This window comes from Oncorhynchus kisutch, linkage group LG3 (genome assembly GCF_002021735.2).
Source record: "Oncorhynchus kisutch isolate 150728-3 linkage group LG3, Okis_V2, whole genome shotgun sequence".
Taxonomy (NCBI): Eukaryota; Metazoa; Chordata; class Actinopteri; order Salmoniformes; family Salmonidae; genus Oncorhynchus; species Oncorhynchus kisutch.
The window spans coordinates 23480164-23506933 of NC_034176.2; the positions used below are offsets into that span (position 1 = coordinate 23480164).

The following is a 26770-nucleotide window of genomic DNA, read 5'->3' on the forward strand; positions in this document are numbered from 1 at the left end:
GGTGGGGGGGCTTGGGCAAGTTGCTGCAGGGGGTGCTGAGATGTTGGCCAGGGTAGGGGTAGCCAGGTGGAAAGCATGGCCAGCCGTAGAAAAATGCTTATTGAAATGATTGATTATTGTAGATTGATCAGTAGTTACAGTGTTTCCTAGCCCCAGTGCAGTGGGCAGCTGGGAGGAGGTGCTCTTGGTCGCCATGGACTTTACAGTGTCCCAAAACGTTTTGGAATTAGTGCTACAGGATGCAAATTTCTGTTTGAAAAAGCTAGCCTTAGGTTTCCTAACTGACTGAGTATATTGGTTCCTGACTTCCCTGAAAAGTTGCATATTCTATTCTAATGCAGAGCGCCACAGGATGTTTTTGTGCTGGTCAAGGGCAGTCTGGGGTGAACCAAGGGCTATATCTGTTCTTAGTTCAACATTTTTTTAATGGGGCATGCTTATTTAAGATGGTGAGGAAAACACTTTTAACGAGCAACCAGGCATCCTCTACTGATGGGATGAGGTCAATATCCTTACAGGATACCCGGGCCAGGTCATTTAGAAAGGCCTGCTCGCTGAAGTGTTTTAGGGAGCGTTTGACAGATATGAAGAATGTTTGTTTGACCGCGGACCCATTACGCACGCAGGCAATGGGGCAGAGATCGCTGAGATCCTGGTTGAAGACAGCAGAGGTGTATTTAGAGGGCAAGTTGGTCAGGATGATATCTAAGAGGGTGCCCATGGTTACGAATTTAGGGTTGTACCTGATAGGATCCTTGATAATTGGTGTGAGATTGAGGGCAGCTTAGATTGTAGGACGGCCGGTGTGTTAAGCATGTCCCAGTTTAGGTCACCTAACAGTACGAACTCTGAAGATAGATGGGGGGCAATCAATTCACATATGGTGTCCAGGGCGCAGCTGGGGGCTGAAGGGGGTCTATTAAAATCGGCAACGGTGTGAGACTTGTTTCTGGAAAGGTGGATTTTTAAAAGTAGAAGCTCGACTTGTTTGGACACAGACCTGGATAGTATGACAGAACTCTAAAGGCTATCTCTGCAGTAGATTACAACTCTGCCCCCTTTGGCAGTTCTATCTTGTCGGAAAATGTTATAGTTAGGGATTGAAATGTCAGGATTTTTGGTGGCCCCCCTAAGCCAGGATTCAGACACGGCTAGGAAATTCAGGTTGGTGGAGTGTGCAAAAGCAGTGAATAAAACAAACTTAGGGAGGAGGCTTCTAATGTTAACATTCATGAAACCTATGCTTTTACAGTTACAGAAGTCAAAAAATGAGAGCGCCTGGGGAATGGGAGTGGAGCTAGGGGCTTCAGGGCCTGGGTTAACCTCCACATCACCAGAGGAACAGAGGAGGAGTAGGACAAGGGTACAGCTAAAGGGTAAAATAACTGGTTGTCTAATGTGTTTGGAACAGAGAGTAAAAGGAGCAGATTTCTGGGCGTGGAAGAATAGATTCAAGGCATAATGTACAGACAAGGGTATGGTAGGATGTGAATACAGTGGAGGTATTACAGTTTATTGGTTACATGTATCGGTTACCAAAGTACATTGCATTCAGAAAGTATTCAGATCCCTTGATTTTTTAAAAATGTTGTTACTTTACAGCTTTATTCTAAAACGAATTAAATAGTTTTTTTCCCTCATCAATCTACAAACAATACCTCATAATGACAAAGCAAAAACAGGTTCACAGCGATTACAGCCTTGAGTCTTCTTGGGCATGACTTTTCAAGCTTGGCACGCCTGTATTTGGGGAGTTTCTCCCATTCTTCTCTGCAGATTCTCACAAGCACTGTCAGGTTGGATGGGGAGCGTCGCTGCACAATTATTTTCAGGTCTCTGCAGAGATGTTTGATCGGGTTCAAGTCCTGGCTGGGCCACTCAAGGACATTCAAGGCTGTGTGCTTAAGGTCTTTCTCCTGTTGGAAGGTGAACCTTTGCCCCAGTCTGAGGTCCTGAGCGCTCTGGAGCAGGTTTTCATCAAGGATCTCTGTGTACTTTGCTCCGTTCATATTTCCCTCGATCCTGACTAATCTCCCAGTCCCTGCCGATGAAAACATCCCCACAGCATGATGCTGCCACCACCATGCTTCACCGTAGAGATGGTGCCAGGTTTTCTCCAGACATAACGCTTGGCATTCAGGCCAAAGTGTTCAATCTTGGTTTTATCAAACCAGAGAATCTTGTTTCTCATGTACTGAGAGTCCTTTAGGTGCCTTTTGGAAAACTCCAAGCAGGCTGTCATGTGCCTTTTACTGAGGAGTGGCTTCCATCTGGCCACTCTACCATAAAGGCCTGATTGGTGGAGTGCTGCAGAGATGGTTTTCCTTCTGAAAGGTTCTCCCATTTCCACAGAGAAACTCTGGAGCTCTGTCAGAGTGACTATCGGATGCACTGCATACTGTATACAGTTAGCACAGTCCCACAATATTCTTGTTGTTGTGTGTAGGCCTAATCTAGGCCCAGGATTCAATCAGATCAATTTTCACCAGTGGTAACCAAAAATAGCAGTTTATCATTGCTTTGGTTTAGGTGGTGACCGAGGTATAACTGCGTTGGAGCTGTCAATTCCACAAGCGGCTCCCGGCGTTATACCTATGCAGACATTGCCATTGAAAGCACAGAAATCGCATTAGTAAAAATGCTGAGGAGCATACAGGATAATATTTCTATAAAGCCAACACTTTCTCGTTCTGGGAAGGGTGTAGTTTCGTGAATGACAACAAGAGCACCCACCCACCAATTTGGCAGCTCTAATGCAGTTACACATCCAACACACAAAAGCAATGAAAATATATGCGATTGTCGTTTACCGCGGAATCATCTGAATTAATCCTGGCCCTACTCTATCATAACACATTTCATACAGACATAACTAATTATGAGATTTAATTGAACCTAAACATTTCACCATGATGGCCATCAATACTCTCACAATAAATGTTTCTTTTTTCTCCACTGCATCAGTCAAATCTCAGAGAGCAGAAGAGCACATCGATGCAGGCTTCACCTGACCAAGCTTCAGAGAATGAGAAGACTGACCCAACTAAGCACCGAGGGGCTGGTCTCCCCTCTATCAGCATATAAGTGTAACACTCCCTGATAAGTGTTTGACCATGATAGGACCCTTGTTAGGACCCTTGGGGCGGCAGGTAGCCTGGTGGTTGGAGCGGTGAGCCAGTAACCAAAAGGTTGCTGGATCAAATCCCTGAGTTGACAAGGTAAAAATCTGTCGTTCTGCCTCTGAGCAAGACAGTTAACCCACTTTTCCCCGGTAGGCTGTCATTGTAAATAAGATTTTGTTCTTAACTGACTTGCCTAGTTAAATAAAGTTTAATTTAAAAAAATTGTCTGATTGATAGTGTATTTGTGGTTCTTAACCATTAAAATATGATATTAGGATGATAATAATAGCATATGAAGTAGATTAACTTTTGTCGATTACTTTGGTACAATCCCAGCCTCCAAGTATTTACCCTTCCTGTTTTCATCTTTGAGGTGCGTTGAATAAAGATTGGAACTTGAGACATTAGTCTTGGTGTGATTCAATTAAAGGTATTCTCGTTTTTTAAACTTTTTTTTGTTGACTATTTATCTTTTTTATCAAGAGCATTTCACAACACTATTTCAAGACAGTGATGGCCAGCTGAGGAAATGTGGAGATAAGATGTAAATGAGATGATGTGACATCAGCATGTCCAGAGAGACGTTCTTCTAACATACCATGTGTTGTTCATGCCAGAATTCCCCTGTTAACTGTCATTAAGACTTAAAAAGTATATCCCTCTATGACTTCAACAAAAGCTGTGGAAAACTAATGTAGAAATAAGACTTGAAGAGGCATCTATGTCGAAACTAATCTATGAGTCAGATTTGTAACTAAAGCCTACTGTTGAATTTGTATTTATATATGTTCTGTGTAATTTGGCAACAATAATCTACAGTAACATTGTTATTGTTGACTCAACCAACTCCACAGCTGACTAGGTTAGCGAAATTTCAGTAATTTCCCCCAAATTCCCAGGATTCTCAGAATGAGGAGGAAACATACAGGAAATCCAGAATCCTCCAACCAGCATTTCTTGAAAAACTGGGCATTTTTATAAAGTTACCAGAATGTTACAACCCTACACCTGACAAACCCAAGGATTTCAACAATAGTAACAGCACCAACAAACAAACACAATATATTTCTGGTCAAACAAACTTTATTTGCCACTGAAACATATATAGCGCTTCTCCTCACTAAGCTGGAGCAGCATTTGCCATGGTTAGGGTGAGGCAGAGGGCAAGCACTGATGGTAGAAAGAGGCTCATGGAAGAGGCTCTGGGGGGGAAGTTGTTTAGAATCCTCTTCAGCTGGCCCCGGAGGCGGCAGGGGGTGCAGGGGGTGCAGGTGCTGGGGCAGGAGCGGGGGCAGGAGCTGGATCAGGGGAAGGAGCAGGAACGGTGAAACACCCCCTCTTGTGCCACTGCATGTCTCGCACACGTCGGACAGACTGGATCTGAGGTGCAGGGGCATCCCAGTCGTTCCAGTGCTTGAAGTCTCCACACTCAAACACGTACTGGCATCCCCTGTAGCCAGGGTACATGTAGCCGACCCATCTGCAACAAAGGAACATATAAGGAGTCCATGAGACAGAACCAAAATAGACGTCAAAATATTTTACAGTTAGCATAATTGACCATCTTTTAAAGGATTTCAGGAGAAAGACGAGAGATGAAGTGAGACATGAGAGAAACAGAACAAGGACGGAGAGAGAGAGAGAGGGCAAGTGAAAAAGGAAGAAAATGAGAGAGGGTGAAAGGGAGCTCTTACGTTCCGTTGAGGGCCTTGACACTCGCTACGCGATCTTGGAAACCATGTCCCCACAAACTGGGAACATCATCATCAACAATCTCCATCTTTCTACCAGTGAAGCCTGGGCTCTCAAACAGATGGAGCTTGTGTTCGGCACTATCCTAAAGAGGAGAAATGGAGAGATGTACACACACAAACAGATGGAGCTTGTGTTCGGCACTATCCTAAAGAGGAAAAATGGAGAGATGTACACACACAAACAGACTCACTTAGTGTTAAGATGTTTACTAAGAGCTGATTGTTGAGATAGACTGTGAGTGCTGAGATAGAGAGAGGCTTCAGGTAATCAGTGAGCATTCAGATAGCCAATGAGAGCCGTCTGCTGAGGTGACAAATTACTGTTGAGATGAACATGGAGTTCTGCAATGGTTAAAGAGTGTAGAGATAAATGAGAGTACTGAGATGCTCAGAGAATATTTGTTTTTTAGTATAATTAAAAAAATATATAATCTATTTTTATAAAGTGTAGATCAGCTTTAACATTGTAGATAGATTGTGGCTCAGAGAATGTTGATAGAGATAGGTAGGGAATGCAGGGTGGTGAGATAGTAAATGTGCTAACATGGTCAGTGAGTATGTTGAGCATGTTTACATTTCTGTCATTTAGCAGACGCTCTTATCCAGAGTGCATATATTTTCATATCGGTACCTCTGTGGGAATCGAACCCACAACCTTGGCATTGCAAGCACCATGCTCTACCAACTGTGCTACACGGGGTATGTTTAGACATTGTTTGAGTGCTACCCACCACTTTGAGAGGCCGCATGGACCAGAAGGAGTAGCTGTACTGGCTGTTGGTCCAGGTGTCCCAGCGTGGATACTCGCCTTTCTCCAGAACAAACTGCTCACCTGCAAACCCCTGGCGGTCATACCCCACCCATCTTACAGGAGAGAGGACAAGAACGAGGCTGAGTTCAAATATCTCTCCTTAGCATGTATGACGTTGTATTTGGCCATATGTGGTAACAGATATACAGTATATAAAAAAAAAGTGAACACTAAACCTGAACCTGAAAATATATATTCTGTATGTGTAAGAATATGACAGTCTGTGAATGACACCAATGCACCAGAACTCACGGGCCAGACTCAACCAGCATAGAGCCCACCTTCTCCAGGCCCTTCTCTGAAACATCTTTACACTCAGTAGAAAACTCAGCCTTGCGGCCCTGGAAATTCTCAAACTCAAACAGCACCACCTGGATCAGAGAGAGGAGGAGAGACAGAGAGGGGAAAGAGGAGGAAAGATACTAATATTGAGAAAGTCAAGCTTACAGTATAAAGAGAGGAAATATATGGGGGACTACGGAAGAGGGTTTATAGAGAAGTGGGAAATTAGAGAAGTGGGCGAAGGAGAGAAAAATAAATGAAGAGAAACATCACAAGAGAGAAATAGACAGATAACAGATGGGGAGAGGGAGGATACAGTACCTTGTAAGTGGCTCCTGCTCCACCCTGGCTCTTCCCTGCAGCCAGTTGCTCAGGGGCGCTCTGCTGCTCCGACATCCTCCTGGTCCACTGGTTACTCCTCTCTCAGGAGCACAATCAGGAGAGAGACAGAGAAAAGAGAAACACAGATACCATGATGACTTTCATTTCACAATGATGACCATCAGTCCTCTCAGTAGCAATGGATCCTTTTACTCCTTTGAATCAGCCAAGATTTGCGTCCACTTCAGAGAGCAGAAGAGCCCATTGGTGCAGACGTAACCTGAGCTGAGAATAAGGACCTGATGGGCTGTATTCTACACTTTTCTCTCTCCAGGAAAAGCCCCTGGGGCCAGGAGTTTTTCCTGACCGTAGGCTATATCTAGGGCCCAGAGTCATCCCCCTATGAACATGTTATTCTGTGTGCAACCTTTCAAATCAGTGATTCCACATTTCGCTGTCTATCATGTCCAACTCTGCAAGCCTCAGTCTGTATCATAGCCAGTTCTGCACCCCCTTGACTCAATCAAACTTATCACTACAAACAACACACATTCTATAATACTCTATTCTGCAAACTCCTCACTTGCTCAATCATATATTTTACTGCAAACATTTAAGCATACCAAATTCTATCTTTACCAACTCTAAAAATACTCCACTTATCATTCCTATCCCCCCACCCCATCCAACCTCTCCTTCTCCATCCGTCAACAATCATGACTGTGGGGTCTCCTTTACTTTTCATGTAAAATCAGTTTCAAAGTTCAATTAAAACCTTGTTAATCCTGCTGTGCAGAACCAAGCTGGTTTTACCTGGATATGCCTGCTGTGTATTGATAGCCTCTCTCTCTCTGTGCCACTTGGTGTTTGGGGTTGAGCCGTTGGAGGGCAGTGGCAGGGGGGGTATTTATGGTTTATTTCTGGCCACAACAGCAGAAAAGGGGGAGCTGTTGATACAGCAAGTCTGTCGCTGACATTGTGTCCATAACGCTACCTCTCAATATGCAGCTGTGTTGGCACACGCTACCCTGCCCGTCCGCCTGGCTGCCAGAGAGTGGTATGTGCGGGGTATATGGAGAGGGAGCCAAGAGGATTCAGCAAACATCCCCACTCAGCACAAACTGGTAGACACGCTCACACACACACACACACACACTAACCACACCTAGCAGTCTAAACATCACCTAACCTCCTCACGCCACTCTGACCAATAACATCAACACACAATAAGGAGCCAAACCATTCATAAAAACAAACATAACATTGACCACATTTTACTATATCCTGTTGACATCATTTACCTTCATTGACCAAACCCTGACCCTCAATCTCTCTCAAACCTCCCTACATCAAACACTCTACCTCCCTTAAACCTCCCTACACAACTCTACCTCTCTTAAACCTCCCTACACAACTCTCTCTCTTAAACCTCCCTACACAACTCTCTCTCTTAAACCTCCCTACACAACTCTCTCTTAAACCTCCCTACACAACTCTCTCTTAAACCATCCTTACACAACTCTCTCTCAAACCTCCCTACACAACTCTCTCTCTTAAACCTCCCTAAACAACTCTATCAAACCTCCCTACACAACTCTACCTTTCTTAAACCTCCCTACACAACTCTACCTTTCTTAAACCTCCCTACACAACTACCGCTCTTAAACCTCCCTACACAACTACCGCTCTTAAACCTCCCTACACAACTCTACCGCTCTTATACCTCCCTACACAACTCTCTTAAACCTCCCTACACAACTCTCTCTTAAACCTCCCTACACAACTCTACCTTTCTTAAACCTCCCTACACAACTCTACCTTTCTTAAACCTCCCTACACAACTACCACTCTTAAACCTCCCTACACAACTCTCTTAAACCTCCCTACATCAAACACTCTACCTCCCTTAAACCTCCCTACACAACTCTACCTCTCTTAAACCTCCCTGCACAACTCTACCTCTCTTAAACCTCCCTACACAACTCTACCCCTCTTAAACAACTCTCTCTCTTAAACCTCCCTACCGCTCTTAAACCTCCCTACACAACTCTCTTAAACCTCCCTCCACAACTCTACCGCTCTTAAACCTCCCTCCACAACTCTACCGCTCTTAAACCTCCCTCCACAACTCTACCGCTCTTAAACCTCCCTCCACAACTCTACCGCTCTTAAACCTCCCTCCACAACTCTACCGCTCTTAAACCTCCCTACACAACTCAGACCGCTCTGTTACACAAAAGACACCAGTTTAATATCATAACACCGCAGACTGGGGGGGGGGGGGGGGGTCTGAACTGTAATATTTAGCCCAATAATGACCAAATCAGAAGCTTAACGCAGTACATTTTATTGAGAATTTACACTTTTGAACAACGGCCTTACAACAGTGCAATATACATTTTACTTCAAATAAAACGAGAGAGAAAAAATAATGACAAAGTCAAACGCCATGGACAGACACCAAAGGGACAACTCAAAAAATTCCCTCAAAACATTCACTTGCATTAGCGTTCCAACGTCTGTCTACGAAAATGTGGAATGCGGTCAGTGCCTGTAGTGGAAGTAGTGGGACAGTGGAGCATGGCTAACATGGTCAGGGGAATGGCCTAAGTCAGCTCAAACAAGCCCTAAAACAACTGGTGCAAATAGTCCAAGTCACGTGCAGAAGAAAAGGGTAAATTACCACCCTCATCTCAAAACAATATACTTCACTTGCATTCCCCACTGGGGTAGTGGAAGCCGTACTCCTACCATTCCACCATACATCCACACCGCTGCACCGACCATGTGCACAATGGGACCATTACAGTTGTGGATGAAGCCATGATATCCAGACTGTGATTGTACCACTGCTACTTGGTGTGGCCATTCAGTTAAGTGTCTGAGTAAAGCATGATGAAAAGGACCAGAGACTGTGCATGCACATACTTTTCCAAACAATGATGGGACAATGCACGTGAGGTCGCTAAATGGGAGATGTGTTGCAGACACAGAAACCAGGAAGTGCACATTGAATGTATGGCTCATTGGTAACATGTACATTTTCCTTGCAATCCTTACTCACTCATCCATCAGTATTACACACACAATCATTTGATCTTTCACTGAAGAGGTAAGTGGAGGTGAAGGGAGGAAGAACAGGCTGATTAGTGTTCATGCGTGCGTGTGTGTGTGTGCGCGCGTGTAATTGAGATGGAGGTAGATTTCCATTGTGATTAACCCTTCCCCTCCCCTTTTCCACCAGTAGAAACAGATTCAGACATGATTGAAAAAACAGCGAACACAAAGCATTCCTCTTTAGCCATAAGTTTAAAGGGACTGCATGATGTCAACACAACAGATTCTCAGTTAGTTCATGACATCAGTCACTGAGTGGCTCAGAGGAATGGGGTTGGGGGCCTCTGCTGTAGTGATGCTTTAAATGCTCTCCATACAAACCCAACACTCTGACATGTTATGATTCAGCTTTCAAATTAGCAACAATACAAATATAACATTTCATGATTACAGATACCATATTTATTAGTAACACATAATACACCCTGGCTGCCCATTAGTTCAGCAGTGTTTTGTTCTCTATGATCCATGACAAAAAATAAAATCTGAAATATTTTCCTACGCTCCTCCACTGACAGATACAGTTAAAGCATAGACTAACCTGAAAATTATATTTAAAAAGAGAAAACAAAATAAAAATATGTCTTGTGGAGGTGCTATACTGTCCTCCAGCTTATTGAAGCACTTCCAGGTTAAGAGGCATGTGGTCCCACAAGTTAACCATTAATGAAATACAACACAACCTGACAGGAGAGAATGGGATCCCCCCCCTTCCGTAGTCTCCCCTGTCATGTGAGAGGGTAAAGTGGCTTTATGCAAAGACCCCCCTGACACAGGAGGTGGAGGAGCTAGCAGTGAACTGGACGCTCTGAGCAGAGCAGCCCCTTGCTCGTTTCATCCATAAGACCGAGGTTGTCTGTAAGAAGGCACCATGCACATGGATTTGAGCCAGGCAGGAAGAGAACAGAGAAAATAAACAAACAGATGACGAATTACAATGTCAGCAGCAGAATTCCCATTTTCTCAGGGTCCAAGGTTAAGGCTACTGTCCGATTCTCCACCAGATTCTTCAGTTAAGGCAACCTACAGAGGGACGATACAAACCATCAGCATTTTAGGGTTACGTATTAGCAAAACAGACACTAGAATATTGTCTAATTATGAAAATGTGGTAAAATGGCAGGTTTATTGCATACAACACCCTATGATAAAGAATGATTCATAATGAGGAACATTTGTGAGAAGAGAGCTCACTTGATCATTCACACTTAGCTGTCATTTTCATACTGACTCAAGCGCTTCTTGGACTTCAGCTCTCTCAGCCACTGTGGTGAGGCCTCTTCACTAAGAGAGACGGACATTACAACTGGTAAATATTTCTGTTCCAACTATCAACAATCCCTGTTTTGGGTTATCAGATCGAGGCTGAACAGAGGGAAGAGACAGGGTCACTATCTTACCCATTTTCCTTCCCTCCGGAGGGGGGCAGCACACGGGACGCCCGGGGAAGGAAGGGGGATTTAGGAGAACGGGATAACTGGGAGGGAGAAGTGGAGGGTCCCTCTGTCTGATTGTCAGAGTCACTTCTCTTCTTGAGCTGGGCCTGCCAAACAGAGGGAGAAACCATCAGGAAAACAAAAGCATTTCTCAGAACAGTCTGAGTGACAACATTACACTCCTGGTCAACTGTCTGTTTCTCTTGGGGAGCCTCACCATGAGGGCAGACGGGTCCATCCCAGGGAAGAGGGCGACTCTCTGGGGCTGGGAGGAGGCAGCAGCAGAGTGGGGGACTGCTCCTCTCGCCTGTTCCTCAGAGTCTGAATCCTTCTTGGAAGACTTCACTTTGTCCTCTGTAGAGGACAACACACCTCTGAGTACATCATTTCACAATCAAAACAAATATGTTATTCAGAAGTCTAACAGATCTTTGACCATCTAAGTCACATCTCCAGTCTCACTGGTGGAATCATGTCTGCTCAATCCATAGTAGAAGGTATGCAGCAGAACAAGGTAGTGGATGGAGATATGGCCGAGGGGGTCTACATGAGAGCAGAGTCCAAGGCTGACCTGTAGAGTCTCGAGAGCGCCAGTCCTCAGTAGGCGTGGCCTGTCCCTCTGGGTGTACAGACAGAGCAGCAGTCTGACGAGAGACCCTGGAGGGGCGTGAACGTGGCCCCCGCATCTTACTCAACTGCACCCTGCAGCGCAGAGCACTGGAGTCCAGTAGGCTGGTGGAGGCCTGGAGAGAAACACAAAGCAAATCTGTGGAAACAAAGAAACTCTGACTTCTACATCTTTTTAAAAAGGTGAAGTCAGTCTTACCTCAGGGAAGGGGAGTGGTTGTATCTCGGGCTGGGCAGAGAAGCCGTCTGGAGTGTCGAGGTCACTGGGCGGGGTGTGGACATGTTCCCCTGGCGTGTAAAGTGGACTGGGTTTCCTAGGGGACTGACTGGGATGGCTGTCTGAGGTGGGCGTGGCAGGAGTCAGGCTACAGGAAGGACAGACAGGAACAAACAGAAGAGTACTTTAGGCTACCTTCCTAAAACTACACTACAGTCTGTTAAATGCATGCATTGCCAATGAGAGAACAACGTGTCAGGTACTTGGTCTACTAGCTCTGTGATCGAGTAATATTCTCCTGTCTGGGTTTACTGTAGGAGCATCACATTTCATAGAGGATGCATGTGCATGATGACAAAGGAGGACAGGCAGACTCACGCTCCACTTTATTTCACAATGAGGGAAGCAAACAGTGGTGAGTCACCTACTGTACACTATCATACTAGCTCCAAATCATCCCTGAGGTGATTCATTTGAATTACATTAAAATGACCCACTATCTGTTGACAGTCCCTTATATCGTATCTTTATCTGAAACTACTACAGCATCCAGTCATTTCTACTAAACATTATCCAGATTTGTGTTGCTGTGATACCATCTCCTAGCCACAGGAGGTCAGTGATAGACCAGCCTGCTGAGAGAGGCCATTTTGAGTGCTGGCGTAAACCAGGTTTCAGTGAGCTGCTACTCCTTGACCACAATGTGTCAGGAGTGCTGAGATTCTACTGTATCTGTACAGGAAGTACCTATAGATACCATAGTATGTTGATTTATTTCAACATCAGTAACTGTCTCTGCCTTGGAGGAGATGCTTGTGGGTGTTGTATGTTGTAAGGAAAAAGGTTGAGATGATTATTAGCCATAATGGTGGGACAGCAGAGAATCCACTGCCTGCGGATAATCCTCCACTCTGCCACATCTAGCTGACCCAATGCGGCTCCGTGACTTTGTCTTAAGGTCAATGCTGCTCCAGGAGAAGAGACGATAGAGCACACCTCTCCCTTTAGCTGCATCCATTCAATACTACTTATCAATCCAGGGGGTGTTAAATTGCAGATCAAATGGTTGAGGATTGTATATTTAGAGGGAGAAGTGACTGGGAGGCATTCGGTACTAGGGATGTCGAGATGTCTTGATATCAGGGTAAAGCCTCATGGGAAATTAGTCATCATAGAGGAATGAGGATCAGCATATTTAGTAACCAAAAACACAAGCACATCCTGTTTCATAGGTCCAGCCCACAGGAGCCACACCTGTGATGGGTTGTTTGTGTGTGTGTATGTGTATATATTCACCTATCATCAGTGTGCAGTCCTGTCTCCCAGGTCCCGTACTGACTGTCCGTCTCATGGACCAGTGTGTCCATGTCCCTCCCCTCCTCACCGTCCACATTCTGCTTCAACTGCTCCTGAGAGAGAGCGAGATGGACAGGGAGAAAATGACCAGTCAGACCCCTTCCCCTTTTTGTTATGTTACAGCCTTATTCTAAAGGGGAGAAGAAGAAAAATCCCTCATTAATCTACACAAAATACCTCATAATGAAAATAAGTTCAGAAATGTTTGCAAATTATATTTTAAAAAGTCATTTCTATTTGCATAAGTATTCAGACCCTTTGCTATGGGACTCAAAATAGAGCTCAAGTGCATCCTGTTTCCATTGATCATCCTTGAGATGTTTCTGCAACTTGATTGGAGTCCACCTGTGGTAAATTCAATTGAAAAATTTGAAAGGTTTGGAAAGGCACACACCTGTCTATAAAAGGTCCCACAGTTCAGTGCATGTCAGAACAAAAACCAAGCCATGAGGTCAAAGGAATTGTCCGTAGAGCTTTGAGACAGGATTGTGTTGAGGCACAGATCTGGGGAAGGGTACCAAAAACAATCTGCAGCATTGAAGGTACACAAGAACACAGTGCCCTCCATCATTCTTAAATGGAAGAAGTTTGGAACCCCCAAGACTCTTCCTGGAGCGGGCCCCCCGGCCAAACTGAGCAATCAGGGGAGAAGGGTCTTGGTCAGGGAGGTGACCAAGAACCTGAAAGTCACTCTGAAAGAGCACCAGAGTTCCTCTGTGGAGTTGGGAGAACCTTCCAGAAGGACAACCATCTCTACAGCACTCCACTAATCAGGCCTTTATGGTAGAGTGGCACATGACAGCCCGCTTGGAGTTTGCCAAAAGGCACCTAAAGGACTCACAGACCATGAGAAACAAGATTCTCTGGTCTGATGAAATCAAGATTGAACTCTCTGGCCTGAATGCCAAGCATAATTTCTGGAGGGAAGGTGTAGAATGGTGGCGGCAGCATTATGCTGTGGGGATGTTTTTCAGCGGCAGGGACTGAGAGACTAGTCAGAATTGAGGGAAAGATGAACGGAGCAAAGTACAGAGAGATCCTTGATGAAAACCTGCTCCAGAGTGCTCAGGACCTCAGACTGGGGTGAAGGTTCACCTTCCAACAGGACAACGACCCTAAGCAAACAACCAAGACAATGCAGGAGTGGCTCCGAGACAAGTCTCTAAATGTCCTTGAGTGGCCCAGCCAGAGCCCGGACTTGAACATCTCTGGAGAGACCTGAAAATAGCTGTGCAGTGACGCTCCCCGTCCAACCTGACAGAGCTTGAGAGGATCTGCAGAGAAGAACGGGACAAACTCCCCAAATACAGGTGTACCAAGCTTGTAACGTCATACACAAGAACACTGGAGGCTGTATTCGCTGCCAAAAGGTGCTTCAACAAAGTACTGAATACTTAAAGGTGCTTCAACAAAGTACTGAATACTTACGCAAACAGTTTTTGCTTGGTCATTATGGGGTAGTGCGTGTAGATTGATGAGGGGAAAAAAACGATTTCCTCAACTTTAGAATAAGATTGTAACATAAAAAAATGTGGAATAAGTGAAGGGGTCTGGATTCTTTCCGAATGCACTGTAATGTGCCATTGGAGTACCCCTCGGGGGTCGAAGGGAACACATTCGAATATGACAGAACTGGATTCATCTCCATCAGCCTGAATCAAACTACCAAAGCATCTTATTGGCTGTCGGTTCAATCCATCACCACACCTGTGGAGCGAAACCCCGCCCAGCCTACAGTAACAAAGTTGGCCAGTTGAGAGAGAAAGAGAGAGTGACGCTGGTCCTGATAGCCCTGTATTGTGTGGCTATGGCCAGGCCAGCAGTGGGTGAGAAGGATAATGAGAGGTAATGGGATGAACTCACAGGGCCAGAAACTGGTGAGACACTGTTTGCCGTCTACTGAACCATGGCTCTTTTAATGAGGCTTCTACAGGGGGCACACTGTCCTAAAACCACACACTCACTGCTCCTGTGCATGCATTCAAGCCTGTGTAAGTGCACACACATACTGTATAGAAATAGAGAAATACTGCTGAACTTCCATGATCTCTACTGACTTCCTTGACAGTGCTATACAGATGCACCACAACACCATGTCTAAAGAAAAGGGAGAACAACAGTACAGGATGTCATTCATCATCAATGCCTTTCCTGACAGGAAGAAAGAACGCCAGGAGAACAGTAAGAAACTCCCTCCATCTGAGAAAGCACTTGCACCAAAAGTACATTAGCTCCTCTCCAGGCTTTACAGCCCTAGAAAAGTATATTTACTGCACAGTAACCTAGGCTTGTTTTCAAATCCACACTGATCTTTCTGCCAAATCTGCCTTCAGCAGTTAAACAAGCATTAGTTTGAACATGCTGTTGGTCACATGACTAATGCCTCAGGCTAACAGGTGGGCTGGGCTCCGGGTCAATTAAACAGGAATGCTAATCGATCTACATGCATAGGCCTTTCAAACAGATTAGGTTGGGTCAGTGTTATGGTACAGCTACGTTTCTCCACGTGAGGGGTTTACTGAGAAGCATAGGAGTAACAATAACAACACAGTGAGGAGAAGGTGAGGGGTTTACTGAGAAGCATAGGAGTAACAATTACACAGTGAAGAGAAAGTGAGGGGTTTACTGAGAAGCATAGGAGTAACAATAACACAGTGAAGAGAAAGTGAGGGGTTTACTGAGAAGCATAGGAGTAACAATTACACAGTGAAGAGAAAGTGAGGGGTTTACTGAGAAGCATAGGAGTAACAATAACACAGTGAAGAGAAAGTGAGGGGTTTACTGAGAAGCATAGGAGTAACAATAACAACACAGTGAAGAGAAAGTGAGGGGTTTACTGAGAAGCATAGGAGTAACAATAACAACAGTGAGGAGAAGGTGAAGGGTTTACTGAGAAGCATAGGAGTAACAATAACAACACAGTGAAGAGAAAGTGAGGGGTTTACTGAGAAGCATAGGAGTAACAATAACAACACAGTGAGGAGAAGGTGAGGGGTTTACTGAGAAGCATAGGAGTAACAATAACAACACAGTGAAGAGAAGGTGAGGGGTTTACTGAGAAGCATAGGAGTAACAATAACAACACAGTGAAGAGAAAGTGAGGGGTTTACTGAGAAGCATAGGAGTAACAATAACAACACAGTGAAGAGAAAGTGAGGGGTTTACTGAGAAGCATAGGAGTAACAATAACAACACAGTGAAGAGAAAGTGAGGGGTTTACTGAGAAGCATAGGAGTAACAATAACAACACAGTGAAGAGAAGGTGAGGGGTTTACTGAGAAGCATAGGAGTAACAATAACAACACAGTGAAGAGAAGGTGAGGGGTTTACTGAGAAGCATAGGAGTAACAATAACAACACAGTGAAGAGAAAGTGAGGGATTTACTGAGAAGCATAGGAGTAACAATAACAACACAGTGAAGAGACCAACAAGGTACAGTAAGAGATGAACAATAAAGTGTTGGCTTCTAAACCCCTCATTTCTGGCAGGAATGATTCCTGATAGGTCAAAAGACAGTCAGAGAAATAGACCTCTCACACCCACTTAATCCCTCTATATCATGAATTTCAGCCTAAGATTTAGTACAACTAATTCACAGGACTACGCATGTAGGATTCAATAAGCAAACCTCCTGTAATCTAAATTCCTTGAACTTGTACCATATCCACCGTGTACGTGGTTGAACTTTAGCACACCCAAACACACCCTCGCTTGGTGTTTGCCGCTCCTGAGGCTACCCGGTTACCTGCCAACCAAACAACAGCAGCAAGACAGAGAGGGTTAAGAAATAACATAGTCCGACTTGTAGTGCTGCTTAAAGCCCTGTAGTATTGACCATGTGAGGGCGTCGGCTCTGCTATCAACAACGCACTCTGGACACGATGAAAGAGCAGGCCTTCATGGCACCTTATTGTGAATCAGAGCCGTAGTGAAGTAGATGTTTCCTTAATAACATTAGCCTTGGCCAGCCTCCTCTGCTAAGATACCCCCTCTGTGGACAGGAAGGGGGTGTCAATGGAAATGACAGAACAATGAGCGGATGAATAGAAGGAGGGAGGAGAGAAAGGGTGATTGAGAATCTAACACATGTTTGAGGAAGTAGAGGAGCCAAGGCCTTGGAAAGTTAGACCTGCCAGACATCACGGCTCTGAAACACATCCTGGTGTTATGACATCATCACATTTATGAAAATGTTCACCTTAAATCCCCTTCTTATTTTAATACAATATGCCTACTTTGGGTTGAGATGAAACACATGCTGGGCCTATTACGTTACTGTGAAGGCATAGTCACTTTAAATTGGATTAATCCACTTCCTTACTGCAAAACAATCATTCATATCGGCCCTGAATAACAGCCAGTCAGACACACAGCTCCACGAATGAGGAAGTGCTGTGAAGCTCGAAGACATTTAACATATGGTCCTGCTGCCTGGAAACAGACAACTCTAGCAGGCCGGTTACTTAGCGCAGGTACAATGACCCCAACACGATCACTGCAGAACAAACCTCACACCGCCCCCAGTACGTCCCAACACCTCTCTCCTGCTCTAACCCCTCTAGGTGGAGTCTTCCTCAGTAGGAATGTTTAACAGTAAACACATTGATCATGGAGTGGACTGGTCAACGACGACACTTTGCAGCTATCCTAATATGACTACAGATCTCATGAGCACCAATCCCCTGTCAACAACAGAGCAGCACTGTAGCCACATGTCACAAACTCAGCAAAAAAAGAAACGTCCCCTTTTCAGGACCCTGTCTTTCAAAGGTAATTCATACAAATCCAAATAATTTCACAGATCTTCATTGTAAAGGGTTTAAACACCGTTTCCTATGTTTGTTCAATGAACCATAAACAATTAATGAACATGCACCTAAGACACTAACAGCTTACGATAGGCAATTGAGGTCACAGTTATAAAAACTGAGAAGCCTTTCTACTGACTCTGAAAAACACCAAAAGAAAGATGCCCGGGGTCCCTGCTCATCTGCGTGAATGTGCCTTAGGCATGCTGCAAGGAGGCATGAAGACTGCAGATGTGGCCAGGGCAATAAATTGCAATATCCGTACTGTGAGACACCGAAGACAGCGCTACAGGGAGACAGGACGGACAGCTGATGGTCCTCGCAGTGGCAGACCACGTGTAACAACACCTGCACAGGAACGGTACATGCGAACATCACACCTGCGGGAAAGGTACAGGATGGCAACAACAACTGCCCGAGATACACCAGGAACGCACAATCCCTCCATCAGTGCTCAGACTGAATAATAGGCTGAGAGAGGCTGGACTGGGGGCTTGTAGGCCTGTTGTAAGGCAGGTCCTCGCCAGATATCACCAGCAACAACGTCACCTATGGGCACAAACCCACTGTCGCTGGAACAAACAGGACTGGCAAAAGGTGCTCTTTACTGACGAGTCACGGTCTTGTCTCACCAGGGGTGATGGTCGGATTCGCGTTTATCGTCGAAGGAATGAGTGTTACGCCGAGGCCTGTACTCTGGAGTGGGATCGATTTGGAGGTGGAGGGTCCATCATGGTCTGGGGCGGTGTGTCACAGCATCATCGGACTGAGCTTGTTGTCATTGCAGGCAATCTCAATGCTGTGCGTTACAGGGAAGACATCCTTCTCTCTCATGTGGTACCCTTCCTGCAGGCTCATCTTGACATGACCCTCCAGCATGACAATGCCACCACGCACAGAACAAGCAGTATGGCTGATTTCCTACAAGACAGGAATGTCAGTGTTCTGCCATGGCCAGCGAAGAGCCCGGATCTCAATCCCATTGAGCATGTCTAGGACCTGTTGGATCGGATGGTGAGGTCAGGGCCATTCCTCCCAGAAATGTCCGGGAACTTGCAGGTGCCTTGGTGGAAGAGTGGGGTAACATCTCACAGCAAGAACTGGCAAATCTGGTGCAGTCCATGAGGAGGAGATGCACTGCAGTACTTAATGCAGCTGGTGGCCACACCAGATACTGACTGTTACTTTTGATTTTGACCCCCCCTTTGTTCAGAGACACATTATTCAATTTCTGTTAGTCACATGTCTGTGGAACGTGTTCAGTTTATGTCTCAGTTGTTGAATCTTGTTATGTTCATACAAATATTTACATGTCAAGTTTGCTGAAAATAAACGCAGTTGACAGTGAGAGGGCAAAACACTGACCTGAACAGGATACTGACAGGGTATTTTGTTCAGTCATTATTACATCAGTGTAATGTACAAACAAGGTGCCAAGTGTTTGCTAAGAATGCAGAACCGAATGTCATTAAAACCTGACTGACTCGGCTTAAGAACTTAGGACCAACTACTGCAACTACATGGGATCCATAGCTAGTCTATATCCATACATGGATTCCAGCTATCTGCATTGTGTCCCACCACCCGCCAACCCCTCTTTACGCTACTGCTACTCTCTGTTCATCATATATGCATAGTCTCTTTAACCATATCTACATGTACATACTACCTCAATCAGCCTGACTAACCGGTGTCTGTATGTAGCCTCGCTACTTTTATAGCCTGTCTTTTTACTGTTGTTTTATTTCTTTACTTACCTATTGTTCATACCCTTTTTGCACTATAGGTTAGAGCCTGTAAGTAAGCATTTCACTGTAAGGTCTACCACACCTGTTGTATTCGGCGTACGTGACAAATAAACTTTGATTTGACTAGATTAAACCCTCCTAGTTTAGGAGGGAGGGACAGGGGGCGAGAAACAACTCCAACCCACAGTAAGCTATGACCTGAGGAGCCAGTGACACTGCGGTTGCAGTGGGAACTATGACCTGAGGAGCCAGTGACACTGCGGTTGCAGTGGGAACTATGACCTGAGGAGCCAGTGACACTGCAGTTGCAGTGGGAACTATGACCTGAGGAGCCAGTGACACTGCGGTTGCAGTGGGAACTATGACCTGAGGAGCCAGTGACACTGCGGTTGCAGTGGGAGATATGGTGAACACACAGACAAAGGTCAGTGTTATGTCAAAGATGGTATGAGACTCATAGGGCGAGAGAGAGGACACAGAAGCAGATGAGGCACAGAGGGGGGTGAGCACTCAACAGCGAAGACAAGCAGAACAGTCAGGAACTACCAGGATCAGAGAGAGAATTCACATTGCAACACAAATAGACAGACATAAAACACAAGTAGAGAAGGCCTTGACAAGTTTGAGGTGCTTGGAATGGGCAGTGACTGACGAAAGGACAGTTGGTGGTGAGAAGGATTGATGGGGCAAGTGTCAAATTGTGTGTGTCTTACAGCAGTGGGGGTGTTGGGGGTGCTGGTCCCAGGACGCCTGCGTAGGGACAGGCGCTGCTGGCTGCGCAGAGAGAACCTACGGAAAGAGTCCCGGCTGCGAGAGGCCAGAGAACGTAATGAGTTGGCCCTCTTGAAGTCCCCGGGGCTGTCCTCGGCCCCCGTGCCCCTACGTTCCACTGCACTGGACACCAAGCTGAGCGCCCCCTGCAGGGACCGGCGGGCGCTCCCCATCCAACCAGACACCTGGGACTGGGCCACAGACAGCTTGTCCCCCAGGTACTCCATCTCAGATCACTAAAAGACCAACGTCACAGAATGAAGTCCGGACAGAGCACTCGGTCAGGCTGTGGTCCGGTACTGTAGGTCCTGAGTCCAGTGTGATACCGTGGTCGATGGGGAGTTCTTGAGCCAGGTAGTCATCCAGGACGAGAGCTGGTGTCCTGGATACTGTTGAGGTGCGTAGCTAGGTGAATGCTGCAGTAGCTGGGCTGTTTGTAAGGGATAGCACAGCCAGTCAGATGCATCATGACTCCATTTCAGTCCATCATCGGCAGCGAGGTGAACTCTAAGCTTTCTGTTGTTCTGCAAATTTCCATACAGCTATACAGAAGGGCAAGACCGTAGCGGGGAACCCAAGAGGGTTAGGGCTGTTTAACAGACAAGCCCAGCTAGTAGAGGCTCAGGTGTGACGATGCGTTCACAGCAGATATACTGCTGCACCGTCTGCAAACAGGTTCTTGAGCCACATAGTGATGATCAGACCAAGAAGCAGCAATAAACCCACAGACGCAGAAGTGCAATGCAATGTCACAACATAGCTCCTCTGTTCTGATTCTCACGCCCCTCACAGCGGGACTCTGAAGCTGCCGCTCAGACACGTCCGCAATCGGAGGAACACAATTTTTTAAAATCTACCTCTCCATAGACCCCACACTGCAGTCGTCTTCCTGGTGGAAAACGGTACAGGAAGAACGGTGCTGAACAGAACAGCTGGTGTCAGGCAGGAGGCTGTACTGATTCCTATTCCCTCGGAGTACCCAGCACACCAACAGCAGCACCGTGGATATAGAAGCACAAACAGGAGAGGAGATTGTGATGCTAAGGTCAAATCCATGAGAGACAAAGACCAGTGCACTCTCCTTCCTTTCCTCTCCCCCTGCAGGTACAGGCCAATAGAGAAATGCGTCAGTCTCCTGCTCCCATTCCCCAGCACTACAGGACTCACGCTCAAGGAGAAATTGAGCGAACAAAGTGAGGGAGGGGAGAGAGGAGGCAGGGAGAAGCGGAGAGAGGGAGGGCCCTGATTTGCAGTGCAGGAGGGGAGGGCGATATGTTCTGCGGTGCTCCATCTCGCCTGCATGTTTCTGCTTGCATCGAGGAAGAGAGAATTCTCACAGGCAGAGTCAGCACAGGGCAGAGGGGGTAGAAAGCAAACATAGGAAGGGTTGACAGTGATAGGAACTTTATGTTGAGCCTATACCTTCAGATAGATGGAGAGAATGCGTGCCTGAAAGAAAGAGAGAGGGAGCAAAAGAGCAAGGAGGAGACCGGTGTAGCGGTTTTCAAGAGCCGGGGTTGTGGCTGTCAGCAGCTGTGAGCTCATGGCTAAAGGGAGGAATCACGACAGTGTGTCAGAGTTTGCCTAACAAATGTCTCCCTGACTCATGCAAACTGCATGTCAGGTCACAGAACTCTGTCCTTTCCCACTTTCAGTACTCCACCGTTCCTAGCATTCATCTCACTGAATTAAGCCTTAGTGAGTAAGTAAGACACTCTAGTCTATAAAACAACCGAGTACCACAGATTTATTCTCAAACAGAAACATCCTGAGAATAAACTGGGGCAGAGGCTGATGACTGCTACTCAGAGCTGCCCACAAGTGCCCCCTGGTGGACTTCTGGAGAACAATTCTGAGGAGCATTGTTGCTTTTAGAACAGACTCCCTCCAGGAACCATCCTATAGCTGGAAATCACAGTTCTCTCCACAAACACACAGACTCAAGTTTCATCAACACCAACTATGAAGATAACAATTTTACTACAGGAAAAAAGTCTTGCTAATAACAATTGTCCAGCAACAAACGACGGCCCTCAAGTCACCTCTAAACAGAGTCCACAAAGGGACATTGGCCTAATGACTTCAGTTGTATCCGTCTCGTCTGTCTTCTCCCTGGTTTCCCTGCTCTGATGAATCATCCCCCATCACAGCCAGTGTAGATGCCTTAGACAGCTCATGTAGTCTGAGCCTGGTGACCATAGTGTGCACTCACACTAGGCCCAACCTCCACACCGATACAGAGAAACACTATCACCACAACATCAAGTCATTGACACGTGTTGATACTCCAAATCCACTCACTCAACAAGGAGGTCCCCTCAACCACGCCAATAAATGGACCCCCAGTGTAAAAGACCCAACTTCATTGTACATTTTTTGCAGAAAAGCTGCTGTGTTGTTCAATGTACATGTAACCAGGTAAATGATTCTGACCCACAGTTCACCATACTCCCACATAGAGCCTGCGTGAAGAGCCCTGTGGCTTCTGGCTATTCGGCGTGGGAAATTGTGGAGACCTGGTGTCCAAGTAGGCTACACATAGCTGTGTGTGAAAACATTTCACAGGTAAGACATTTTTATTTTATTTCACCTTTATTTAACCAGGTAGGCTAGTTGAGAACAAGTTCTCATTTGCAACTGCGACCTGGCCAAGATAAAGCATAGCAGTGTGAGCAGACAACAAAGAGTTACACATGGAGTAAACAATTAACAAGTCAATAACACAGTAGAAAACAAAGGGGGGAGTCTATATACAATGTGTGCAAAAGGCATGAGGAGGTAGGCAAATAATTACAGTTTTGCAGATTAACACTGGAGTGAAGAATAATCAGATGGTCATGTACAGGTAGAGATATTGGTGTGCAAAAGAGCAGAAAAGTAAATAAATAAAAACAGTATGGGGATGAGGTAGGTGAAAAAGGGTGGGCTATTTACCAATAGACTATGTACAGCTGCAGCGATCGGTTAGCTGCTCAGATAGCTGATGTTTGAAGTTGGTGAGGGAGATAAAAGTCTCCAACTTCAGCGATTTTTGCAATTCGTTCCAGTCACAGGCAGCAGAGTACTGGAACGAAAGGCGGCCAAATGAGGTGTTGGCTTTAGGGATGATCAGTGAGATACACCTGCTGGAGCGCGTGCTACGGATGGGTGTTGCCATCGTGACCAGTGAGCTGAGATAAGGCGGAGCTTTACCTAGCATGGACTTGTAGATGACCTGGAGCCAGTGGGTCTGGCGACGAATATGTAGCGAGGGCCAGCCGACTAGAGCATACAAGTCGCAGTGGTGGGTGGTATAAGGTGCTTTAGTGACAAAACGGATGGCACTGTGATAGACTGCATCCAGTTTGCTGAGTAGAGTGTTGGAAGCCATTTTGTAGATGACATCGCCGAAGTCGAGGATCGGTAGGATAGTCAGTTTTACTAGGGTAAGCTTGGCGGCGTGAATGAAGGAGGCTTTGTTGCGGAATAGAAAGCCGACTCTTGATTTGATTTTCGATTGGAGATGTTTGATATGAGTCTGGAAGGAGAGTTTGCAGTCTAGCCAGACACCTAGGTACTTATAGACGTCCACATATTCTAGGTCGGAACCATCCAGGGTGGTGATGCTAGTCGGGCATGCGGGTGCAGGCAGCGACCGGTTGAAAAGCATGCATTTGGTTTTACTAGCGTTTAAGAGCAGTTGGAGGCCACGGAAGGAGTGTTGTATGGCATTGAAGCTTGTTTGGAGGTTAGATAGCACAGTGTCCAAAGACGGGCCGAAAGTATATAGAATGGTGTCGTCTGCGTAGAGGTGGATCAGGGAATCGCCCGCAGCAAGAGCAACATCATTGATATACACAGAGAAAAGAGTCGGCCCGAGAATTGAACCCTGTGGCACCCCCATAGAGACTGCCAGAGGACCGGACAGCATGCCCTCCGATTTGACACACTGAACTCTGTCTGCAAAGTAATTGGTGAACCAGGCAAGGCAGTCATCCGAAAAACCGAGGCTCCTGAGTCTGCCGATAAGAATATGGTGATTGACAGAGTCGAAAGCCTTGGCAAGGTCGATGAAGACGGCTGCACAGTACTGTCTTTTATCGATGGCGGTTATGATATCGTTTAGTACCTTGAGTGTGGCTGAGGTGCACCCATGACCGGCTCGGAAACCAGATTGCACAGCGGAGAAGGTACGGTGGGATTCGAGATGGTCAGTGACCTGTTTGTTGACATGGCTTTCAAAGACCTTAGATAGGCAGGGCAGGATGGATATAGGTCTGTAACAGTTTGGGTCCAGGGTGTCTCCCCCTTTGAAGAGGGGGATGACTGCGGCAGCTTTCCAATCCTTGGGGATCTCAGACGATATGAAAGAGAGGTTGAACAGGCTGGTAATAGGGGTTGCGACAATGGTGGCAGATAGTTTCAGAAATAGAGGGTCCAGATTGTCAAGCCCAGCTGATTTGTACAGGTCCAGGTTTTGCAGCTCTTTCAGAACATCTGCTATCTGGATTTGGGTGAAGGAGAACCTGGAGAGGCTTGGGCGAGGAGCTGCGGGGGGGGCGGAGCTGTTGGCCGAGGTTGAAGTAGCCAGGCGGAAGGCATGGCCAGCCGTTGAGAAATGCTTATTGAAGTTTTCGATAATCATGGATTTATCAGTGGTGACCGTGTTACCTAGCCTCAGTGCAGTGGGCAGCTGGGAGGAGGTGCTCTTGTTCTTGACTTCACAGTGTCCCAGAACTTTTTGGAGTTGGAGCTACAGGATGCAAACTTCTGCCTGAAGAAGCTGGCCTTAGCTTTCCTGACTGACTGCGTGTATTGGTTCCGGACTTCCCTGAACAGTTGCATATCACGGGGACTATTCGATGCTATTGCAGTCCGCCACAGGATGTTTTTGTGCTGGTCGAGGGCAGTCAGGTCTGGGGTGAACCAAGGGCTGTATCTGTTCTTAGTTCTGCATTTTTTGAACGGAGCATGCTTATCTAAAATGGTGAGGAAGTTACTTTTAAAGAATGACCAGGCATCCTCAACTGACGGGATGAGGTCAATGTCCTTCCAGGATACCCGGGCCAGGTCGATTAGAAAGGCCTGCTCACAGAAGTGTTTTAGGGAGCGTTTGACAGTGATGAGGGGTGGTCGTTTGACTGCGGCTCCGTAGCGGATACAGGCAATGAGGCAGTGATCGCTGAGATCCTGGTTGAAGACAGCGGAGGTGTATTTGGAGGGCCAGTTGGTCAGGATGACGTCTATGAGGGTGCCCTTGTTTACAGAGTTAGGGTTGTACCTGGTGGGTTCCTTGATGATTTGTGTGAGATTGAGGGCATCTAGCTTAGATTGTAGGACTGGCGGGGTGTTAAGCATATCCCAGTTTAGGTCACCTAACAGAACAAACTCTGAAGCTAGATGGGGGGCGATCAATTCACAAATGGTGTCCAGGGCACAGCTGGGAGCTGAGGGGGGTCGGTAGCAGGCGGCAACCGTGAGAGACTTATTTCTGGAGAGAGTTATTTTCAAAATTAGTAGTTCGAACTGTTTGGGTATGGACCTGGAAAGTATGACATTACTTTGCAGGCTATCTCTGCAGTAAACTGCAACTCCTCCCCCTTTGGCACTTCTATCTTGACGGAAGATGTTATAGTTGGGTATGGAAATCTCTGAATTTTTGGTGGCCTTCCTGAGCCAGGATTCAGACACAGCAAGGACATCAGGGTTAGCAGAGTGTGCTAAAGCAGTGAGTAAAACAAACTTAGGGAGGAGGCTTCTGATGTTGACATGCATGAAACCAAGGCTTTTTCGATCACAGAAGTCAACAAATGAGGGTGCCTGGGGACATGCAGGGCCTGGGTTTACCTCCACATCACCCGCGGAACAGAGAAGGAGTAGTATGAGGGTGCGGCTAAAGGCTATCAAAACTGGTCGCCTAGAGCGTTGGGGACAGAGAATAAGAGGAGCAGGTTTCTGGGCATGGTAGAATATATTCAGGGCATAATGCGCAGACAGGGGTATGGTGGGGTGCGGGTACAGCGGAGGTAAGCCCAGGCACTGGGTGATGATGAGAGAGGTTGTATCTCTGGACATGCTGGTAGTAATGGGTGAGGTCACCGCATGTGTGGGAGGTGGGACAAAGGAGTTATCAGGGGTATGAAGAGTGGAACTAGGGGCTCCATTGTGAACTAAAACAATGATAACTAACCTGAACAACAGTATACAAGGCATATTGACATTTGAGAGAGACATACAGCGAGGCATACAGTAATCACAGGTGTTGAATTGGGAAAGCTAGCTAAAACAGTAGGTGAGACAACAGCTAATCAGCTAGCACAACAACAGCAGGTAAAATGGCGTAGACTAGGCAACGGGGCCAACAGATAAAACAAACAAGCAGAATGGAGTACCGTGATTAATGGACAGTCCAGCGTGCAT

The 26770-nt window shown here is 46.3% G+C and overlaps 2 protein-coding genes across 6 annotated transcripts in view; both read right to left on the bottom strand.

The window, feature by feature from the left end:
* Positions 1–4185: 4185 nt before the first annotated feature.
* On the bottom strand, positions 4186–7221 carry LOC109871758 (beta-crystallin B3-like). Of its 2 annotated transcripts, none has more exons than XM_020462750.2 (6): positions 7104–7221; positions 6291–6391; positions 5940–6058; positions 5608–5740; positions 4817–4959; positions 4186–4602 (listed from the first exon to the last, which is right to left on the bottom strand). In XM_020462750.2, exons 2-6 carry the CDS (start codon positions 6363–6365, stop codon positions 4353–4355), a joined length of 720 nt encoding a protein of 239 aa, XP_020318339.1. In that variant the 5' UTR covers positions 6366–6391; positions 7104–7221; the 3' UTR covers positions 4186–4352. The 2 variants fall into 2 exon arrangements, with proteins under 2 accessions (XP_020318339.1, XP_031675133.1); XM_031819273.1 differs by having other exon boundaries at positions 6291–6405; positions 7104–7154.
* Positions 7222–8616: 1395 nt separating this feature from the next.
* Positions 8617–26770, bottom strand: part of si:ch73-138n13.1 (titin homolog) — a 39160-nt gene continuing 21006 nt past the window's right edge. For 3 of the 4 annotated variants that reach the window (XM_031819275.1, XM_031819274.1, XM_031819276.1), the window contains exons 7-13: positions 12984–13096; positions 11670–11835; positions 11415–11586; positions 11061–11197; positions 10808–10950; positions 10602–10691; positions 8617–10430 (exon numbers count right to left, since the gene is read on the bottom strand). In XM_031819275.1, coding sequence (XP_031675135.1) covers positions 10616–10691; positions 10808–10950; positions 11061–11197; positions 11415–11586; positions 11670–11835; positions 12984–13096 — 807 coding nt within the window. In that variant the 3' untranslated portion in view covers positions 8617–10430; positions 10602–10615. The remainder of the gene's footprint in view (positions 10431–10601; positions 10692–10807; positions 10951–11060; positions 11198–11414; positions 11587–11669; positions 11836–12983; positions 13097–26770) is intronic. The other variant, XM_020470629.2, reaches the window with a different exon arrangement.